Source organism: Haplochromis burtoni, unplaced genomic scaffold (genome assembly GCF_018398535.1).
Source record: "Haplochromis burtoni strain Fernald_Lab_line unplaced genomic scaffold, NCSU_Asbu1 Contig_66, whole genome shotgun sequence".
In the NCBI taxonomy this organism is placed as follows: domain Eukaryota; kingdom Metazoa; phylum Chordata; class Actinopteri; order Cichliformes; family Cichlidae; genus Haplochromis; species Haplochromis burtoni.
In genome coordinates this window covers 1,425,220-1,434,106 of record NW_024582427.1, presented here as the reverse complement: position 1 = coordinate 1,434,106, position 8,887 = coordinate 1,425,220, and the positions used below count along the sequence as shown (strand labels likewise).

The following is an 8,887-nucleotide window of genomic DNA, read 5'->3' as shown; positions in this document are numbered from 1 at the left end:
GATTCATGGTCTCAGTGATGCTGTAGAAAGAAAGAGTTCCTGCCCTGTGATCCAAATATACTCCTATTCTGGAGGACAGAGGGCCTGGGATGGGAGTGGGAATGTTGTTGTGTTTGAATTCATAACCGCTGCCTGAAACTGTTAATGACCAGGATTTGTCATTCAATCCAAATCCACATTCCTCTCTGGTCCCTCTACAGCCGATATCCTTGTATGCAACAGCTACTCCAACAGTGCCGTTGCACTTCACCTCCCAGTAACAGCGTCCAGTCAGACCCTCTCTGCTCAGGACCTGCCGGCAATCAAGGAATTTGTCTGGATGACTTGGATATGACTGGTTTCTACTCATCAGTGTTACTTTTCTGTTGCTGTCACTCAGTGACAACAGTGTGTGTGCTGTATTTGGATCGAGAGTGATCTGACAAGAATGTTTCAAAAAGTCGTCTCTGGTTTTGGGTTCTCCTTGAGGCAGTAAAATATCAGCTTTGGTCGTTCCAACTGAGATTTTTGGCCATTCATCACTGAGAAGAGCCTTCACTTTATCTCTGGTCCGTGACACAGATGCAGTCACATCCTCAAAGTACTTCAGAGTAACATTGTTGTAGGTGGGTACGTTTGTAGATGCACTCAGATGTGACAGTGAGGAGTAGTTTTTCAGAAAATGGAGGTGATCCTCTGTCAGTGAGAGCTGCTGCAGTTCAGCGTCTCTCCTCCTCAGATCTCTGATCTCCTGCTCTATTTTCTCCTGAAGCTCTTTGACTCTGTTCTGTTGAAATGTTTGCTTAGACCTGATCTTCTGCTTCACCTCAGAGCTTTTTTTCTGAATAAGACTGATCAAGTCTTTGAACATCTTCTCAGTTTGCATTAATGCTTTATCAGCAGAAAGATTGATAGCCTCCACTCTTTCATGAAGCGTCTTCACATCTTTCTCTCCGTCCTGAACTCTTTGAAGAAATTTTTGTCGATTTCTTCCAAGCCCTTTCTGCCTCTCAGCTCTTTCTGCTGCAGCTGACACTGTGACATGGTCTTTGTGTTCATCCATTAAGCAGAGATAACAGATACACTGCTGATCAGTGCGGCAGAAGATCTTCATCACCTCATCATGGCGAGGGCAGATGTTCTCCTGAAGCTTTGAAGTGGCTTTGATGAGTTTGTGTTTCTTTATTGGAGCTACGTTGTAGTGAGGCTGGAGGTGCTGCTCACAGTAAGAGGCCATACACACCAGGCAGGACTTGGAGGCTTTCCGCTTCCTCACAGAACAGAAATCACAGGCCACATCTCCAGGTCCAGCAAAGGCATGATCAGGCGAAGCAGCTGGAAGTCCTGCTTTCTTTACGTCTTCCACTAACTCAGCAAGCATGCTGTTTTTCACCAGGTCAGGTTTCAGTGTGAAAATCTGCCTGCACTGAGGGCAGCTGTGTACTTCTTTCTCATCCCAGCACTTTCTGATGCAGTCCATGCAGTAGTTGTGCCCACAGGGAATAGTGACTGGATCCTTTAGAAGCTGCAGACAGATGGAACAGCTCAGTTTGTCTTGATCCAGCTGAATCAGTTGCTGCGCCATGTCTCCTCACCACGACTGTAAAAGATTTCCTTTCTTTTACCGGATGCAAATATGCACTGAAATTTGAACTCAAGGTCCTTTTGAGGGAAGTCTGTGACATCTCACTTTCAGTTACCAGATAAAAGCTGCTTTCGTTTCTTTGATGTAGACACTGACCTGAGCGTAGGGTGTGACTAATGTCTGAGGTGAGCAGTATATAAACTGAGTGGGGCTTAGACACGTGTGCTTTATTCCAGGAAAGGGAGTAGACAGATTGGTCTTGTAATTTGATACAGTACTGTTCTGACCATTTCAGCTGTGCATTTGTTAGTGGGTATTGTGTATATTTTCTATCTAATAAGTATAAGGGTTGTGAGTGAAAATGATGAATTCAATTAGTATTGTCTGTATTTTCTAACTGTTAATGTGAGTTATGTATTTTTATTTAAACAGGAAACCACCCCACTATAACTGTTGATGGACTCATATAGAGGATAATTTTCACTGTAAGATTTTAATTGGGTTTTTTTTAAGAATTCAATTTGTTCAGAATAACAAAGAATAATAAAGGACCTTTAAATATATTTTGCACTTTGTCCTGAGCTCATTTTACCAGACACCACATGTGAATAATGGCAGTCAATTAGTTTTTATAATAGGTTTTAATAGAGCTCATGCAATAGCTGTGCGCACAGAGAATAGTGACTGGATTTAGTAGTTCCTGACAGATGGAACAGCTCAGTTTTTCTCGATGCAGCTCAATTACTCGCTGCACCATTTCTCCTGCCCTCAAACGACGTCTTACTTTCTGTTTCAAGATAAAACTTGTTTTTGTCTCCTTGATGCAAAGACACTGATCTAAAGCATATGGAAATGTTCTGTTTTGCGTCTTATTACATGACTGGCAGATCAGTAATCTGGGAGGACCTTAGAAAGGTGTGCTTCATTCCAGGAAAGGGAGTATTCAGATTGATGTGAAACTGAAAGTGTTTCAGATAAAAACAGAAATGTAATCGAATGTTTACAGTGGAAACTATTACTGGACAATTCAGAAGGACTGGATTAGTAATACTAAACATTAGTAACATTCAACGTTAATTCTTTGTTATCCCAGTAACAATTAAAACTGTTTTGTTTTTTTAAGTGCTATCCTTGAATCATAACTGGGTTTCACAAGGGACGTATCGATCACAGGCGTAGACAGCCACACATTTCTTTGTAAGATTGACATGATGTAAGTAAGTAAGTAAAGTTAATTTATATAGCACCTTTCACAGACATGGTCACAAAGTGCTTTACAAGAAAGGTAAGAAAACACAATACACTCATAAATACATCATAAAAACCATGGTCTATATAAAGCTTTTTGAAGGTCTCCACAGAGTCCAGACTTCATAAAAATAGAGGAAGTGCATTCCACAGTCTGGATGCAACAGCTTGGAAAGATCGGTCCCCTCAAGTTCTAAAATGAGTGTGGGGGACCACTAAAAGGTTTTGATTAGATGACCTCAGGTTACGAGAAGAGGTATGTGTACGAATCAAATCACCAATATAGGGAGGGGTCTGTCCCTGTAATGCTCTAAAAGTTCAAACTAGAATTTTAAAATGGAACCTAAATCTGACTGGTTTGACCAGCGACTTTAAAACAGGGGTCATATGAGCTCCCTTGTTCGAGCAGGTCAGTAGCCTCCCTGCAGAGTTTTGAACAACCTGTAGACGAGCTAGCCCTTTCTCGTTTAGACAAGTAAACAGGCTGTTACAGTAGTCAAGTCTTGTAGAGACAAAAGTACGGAATTATCATCTCGAGTTCACTTGTTGACACGATGGATCTAAGTTTGGAAATGTTCCTCAAGTGGAAAAAGCAGGTTCTTACTGATTTAAATGTCCCTCCAAAGAAAAAGCTTAATCAAAAATAACACCTAGATTTCTAAGGTTATGCTTCTATAAGGAACCTAAATCACCTAGTCGCTGTTTAATATCAGTTATTGCACTGTCTGGTGCAATAATCAAAGTTTCTGTTTTCTCTGAGTTTAGCTGTAAGGAATTATTGTTCAACCATTATTTAATGTTGGTTAAACAGTCAGAGCGGAGAGCTTATGAACTTCAGAAGGCTTAAATGAGTAGTATAGCTGAATATCATCAGCAAAAAGATGATAAGATACATCAGGAAACTGCCGTATTATCTGGCTTAAAGGAAGAATGTATATTAAAAACAGAATAAGTCCCAGCACGGAGCCCTGAGGAACTCCACACAGTAGCTCTGTAGATTCCGACATGACATGTAGGATGAAAACCAGTCTAGAACAGAGCCAGACATCCCAACCAGGTCTATCAGTCAGTTTATTAGGATGGTATGATCAACTGTGTCAAGGGCTGAGGTAAGGTCTAACAAGACTCGAGCTGTGTCCCAATTCAGGGGCCGCACACTTCAGAGTACCCGGCCTTCGCGGTCTACGAGCGAGAAGACGCAGACACACCACGCTGACACCAGTGAACAGCCAGGGAGTGGACATTGAGATAGTGGACTCTTATAGGTACCTGAATAATAAACTGGACTGGAGTCACAACACTGATGCTCTCTACAGGAAGGGTCAGAGCAGACTCTACCTGCTGAGGCGGCTGAGGTCATTTGGAGTACAGGGAGCGCTTTTAAAGACCTTCTATGACTCTGTGGTGGCATCTGTCATTTTTCACAGTGTGGTATGTTGGAGCAGCAGTTTATCGGCAGCTGAGAGGAAGAGGTTGGATAAAGTCATCAGGAAGGCCAGCTCTGTTCTGGGATGCACCCTGGACCCAGTGCAGGTGGTAGGAGACAGAAGGACTCTGGCCAAAATAACATCTCTGATGGACAGAGTCTCCCACCCCATGCATGTAAATGTTGCTGAACTGCAGAGCTCCTTCAGTGACAGACTGCTGCGTCCTCGATGCATGAAAGAACGTTTCCGCAGGTCCTTCCTCCCTGCAGCTGTCAGACTGTACAATCAGAACTGCCCCCAACAAACATAGATGTTTACATCTGAGCTGTAACTGCAACAATTTAATCAACTGATTCGCACTATGACCTGGTTTGCCTCTTATCTATAGTTATTTTTATTTAATTTGATAACTGTACAGTACTCTGTTTATAGTCATCATTGTCCTTAATGTAAATATGTAAGAAAAATTGTGTATGTTTCTGTTCTGTGTCCTGTTTGTTGTATATGTGTCTTTCTGGCTGCTGTTACAACCAAATTTCCCTTTGTGGGACAATTAAAGGATTATTCTATTCTTCTATTCTAAAAGGAAAGACGCACATGGACTGCTAACTCTGAAAGGAAATAAAGTGTGATTTAAGTCATTCAGTAACTCATAATACATGAACTCAGGAAACTAACAGAAACTCACCTCAGCTGCCGCCCCATGTGGAAGTGAAGAAGGAGTTAGCTGTAGGTGAATGCAGTCCTTATATAACGGGTTACAGGTGAGTGCAATTAAGGGCAAGCACCACACCCAATCAAAAGTGAGGAAAAGAAACTAGGTGCATCTGGTGAAGTGAGTGTACTGAAAGGTGAGTCTTTACAACATCTATATGACTGAATAAGAATATTTACATCATTTCCAGTAAAAAGTAGAGAACTGTCAAATATGATGGAGAACCTCCCAGCAGTAGTCTCAGTTATTATGCGTCTGAGTTTTTAACTTCCAAGGTGTTTGTTTAGAACTAAAGTTGAGTTCAAAAAAAGACAATTATGATCACTCAAAAGTGCATGCTCGACAAACACGTTGCCAATGTTGAGGCCCAAGGAAAAGACAAGTTCCAAGGTATGGCCTTTTAAATGGGTTGGACCAGAGACATGTTGGACAAAGTCAAAAGAATTGGATACAGATAAAAGTTCAGCTGCTGAGTTTGATGAGGCATTATCAATATGAATGTTTTGGCTTCCCTTCATTGGCTTCCTGTTAAATCCAGAATTGAATTCAAAATCCTGCTCCTCACATACAAGGTCTTAAATAATCAGGCCCCATCTTATCTTAATGACCTTGTAGTACCATATCACCCTATTAGAGCACTTCGCTCTTGCTCTGCAGGCCTACTTGTTGTTCCTAGAGTATTTAAAAGTAGAATGGGAGGCAGAGCCTTCAGTTTTCAGGTCCCTCTTCTGTGGAACCAGCTTCCAGTTTGGATTCGGGAGACACTATCTCTACTTTCAAGATTAGGCTTAAAACTTTCCTTTTTGCTAAAGCATATAGTTAGGGCTGGACCAGGTGACCCTGAATCCTCCCTTAGTTATGCTGCAATAGACATAGGCTGCCGAGGGATTCCCATGATGCATTGAGTTTTTCCTTTCCAGTCACCTTTCTCACTCACTATGTATTAACAGACCTCTCTGCATTGAATCATATCTGTTATTAACCTCTGTCTCTCTTCCACAGCATGTCTTTTATCCTGTCTTCCTTCTCTCACCCCAACCGGTCGCAGCAGATGGCCCCGCCCTTCCCTGAGCCTGGTTCTGCCGGAGGTTTCTTCCTGTTAAAAGGGAGTTTTTCCTTCCCACTGTCGTCAAAGTGCTTGCTCATAGGGGGTCATATGATTGTTGGGTTTTTCTCTGTACCTATGAAGCGCCTTGAGGCGACTTTTGTTATGATTTGGTGCTTTATAAATAAAATTGAATTGAATTGAATTGAATTAAAATCCCCAAAAATCAAAACTTTCTCCAGCTGGATAATAGAAGATTAGAAGTTCGTAAAATACTTTAAGAACACAGCAGCAGAGACAGGAGGGCGATAGACTGAAACCGTCATGTCAAACTGTCAAAGATAAAATGTTCGTAGAGCCAACCTTAATTTTTTCGACTCAAAAGAAGAACAGTTTTTAGTTTGCATATCTCTGCATGTGTAACTGTCCTTAAAGACGAGAGCAAGTCCTCCACCACGGCGACGTAAATGGGAGGCGCCCAAGTAAGAGCAGCCAGCAGGGCGCAGTTCATTTTTTCCTGTGAAGAGCTTATTCAGAGAGAAGCATTTGTTTGCGATGGAGCAGATGTTCAAGAGCGCAATCCAACCAAATACTGGCAGCGCAGGTTTCACATCAGCTTGTCAAAGTGGGACTGACAGCAAACACCTTGTCCGATCGCGTGGTCTCCAGCAGCGCCACGGACCCAGTATTGTATGTGAATTTCTAATTATAAAACAAAAAAAATAAACTACAAATGAATTATACTTGTGTAGGGACCCTTCATGTCATATTTCTCCACACCTTAAAATTAGGGAGGTTTCCTATGATGCACTGAGCATTTCTTCTTCACTCTGTTGACTCCCTTTTTGTTCCTGCGCCACTTGTTACAGTCTAGCTGAGTAGCTGACTGTGTGAAGTATGAATAGTAGACCCAAGTGCAAACAAAATGGAACATGGAACATAACTTGAGTTAACAAAAAGTGAGCTGTTTAAAGCGGCTGATGGAGAAACACAAAGTAATGCACAAGGCAAACAAAGACGAGAATAAACAATAACTGAAACTGGGGGAAATAAAAATAAACATGAAACTTGGTATAGATACAAAGATACCTGGACCATGGAGACATGGCACAAAAGACCACAGATGACCTGACACTGAACAAAGGAGGACAGAGGACTTAAGTACACAGAAATATAATGAGAGGATGGGGAACAGGTGGAAACACAGCTGGGACAAATCAGACCTAACTAGACAAGGGGAAGAAATCTAGACACACTGCATACTGGACAGACTTTCACAGTAAAACAGGAAGCAGAATGGAATGCAGACATGACAACACAACCTTGACAACATAAAACACACAAACATAAAACACATAAAGGGTGAGGGAAACTTAAACACAGGGGCAGAAGACACAAGGAGAATCTGAAAAACAATAAACTATAACGGAAACTTAGGTTTAGTGGAAATGAACTTAGAGAACCTAAAGTACTTAAACATAAACCACAAACATCAAAATAAGCTAAAACTCAAAATGCTGGGTCAAAAAACCCAGGATTATGACACATCCATATTCTTCCACTTAAATTAGTGTAGACCTGCAGTTAGATTTTGATGTCTCAAGACCGGTCTTGGTCTCGAGACTTTGATGTGGTCTTGGTCTAGACGGACTTTGGTCTCTGTCTTGTCTTGGTCTCACTGTCTCGGTCTTGCTGTCTCAGATCTAAATAGTGGTAAGGAGATTTGGAGTCAACAGTATCCATGACATACAACGTAACGTTCGATGATGTGTCATACGCAAAAGCATCAGCTCTAAGAGCCGTGCTTAGAGAGTGCTTTGTAGTGAATTGGAAGAGTCGACTCTCATTGAGCGAGAGCCGGCTCCTCACTTAATTTCCTTTCGTTGCTCAGCTCTCACACAATGGCTCAGCTATGCTCCAATCCTTCCATATTGTGGCCAATCACATGCGAGGATATAGGATAATATCATTATGTGAAAAACAGAGAGGGTGAGAGACGCGACAGTCAAGTGGAGCGTGCGTCTGTCCTCTCAGTAAGTGAGTGAGACAGTAGACAGCGGTGAGGAGGGCTGTGCGAGTGCATCGCAAAAACACATAAATATGCCTGACACCTGTAAACGAAGCAGCATCTGGCTGCAGTTTATAGACTTTTTTGTGTTGGTCTCGGTCTTGGTCTCTGGGCTTGGTATTGTCTAATGTACATTTTTAAGGTTATACTTTTTTTAAATTTCAGCATTATTTGAAATTGTTGAATGCTCCACTTTAAATGTCTGTTTACAAAAACCTCCATTCATCATGTTAGTGATATTTTATTTCTTAGAACAGGAAACTTTAGTGTACATTGCTCACTTTATTTCACAAACAGCAGTAAATAAAAAATCCTCATGAAAACATAACTGAAATTAAACATTTTACAATCCACCAACTTAAGTGTAGAAATAAAAACTAAGTTGAAAATGCAAACATCACAATTACAATTATCTGATACATAATTATTTTTTTCTGTAATTTTAAATACACTGAAGTTATTTTCATAGGAATTTATATTTATGTGAGTTTTTTCTGCTAATGTTACAACAAAACACTGGTTAAATATAAAATATATAAGAAATGAATATTGTTTGCCAAATAAACAGTTTTACCTGAATAGCTGGTGAAAACAAGAAAATCAAAGGAATTAAAGAATATATTTATATCCATAAAGATTCATCTTTAACAGGTGCAGGATAGATAAACACATCTCAACAAGTTGCACACAGCATCAAATTTCACTATTTTATGTTTATTCTCTTCTTGAGCTCACACACCTCAGCAGTGTGTCCAGCACTTTGTGGAAGCCACAGTCCAACATGGAGAGGCTGAGTGAACCTGGTCTGGACTCTGTGGAG

The 8,887-nt window shown here is 40.9% G+C and overlaps 1 protein-coding gene and 1 pseudogene across 1 annotated transcript; both read right to left on the bottom strand.

Moving 5' to 3' along the window:
- Positions 1 to 4: 4 nt before the first annotated feature.
- LOC121814611 (tripartite motif-containing protein 16-like) lies at positions 5 to 1,900 on the bottom strand (the record flags this gene model as incomplete). Its single annotated transcript, XM_042221428.1, has 1 exon — positions 5 to 1,900. A coding segment is annotated over exon 1 (1,560 nt), but the record flags the coding sequence as incomplete, so codon positions are not given.
- Positions 1,901 to 8,690: 6,790 nt separating this feature from the next.
- Positions 8,691 to 8,887, bottom strand: part of LOC102289373 — a 7,414-nt pseudogene continuing 7,217 nt past the window's right edge.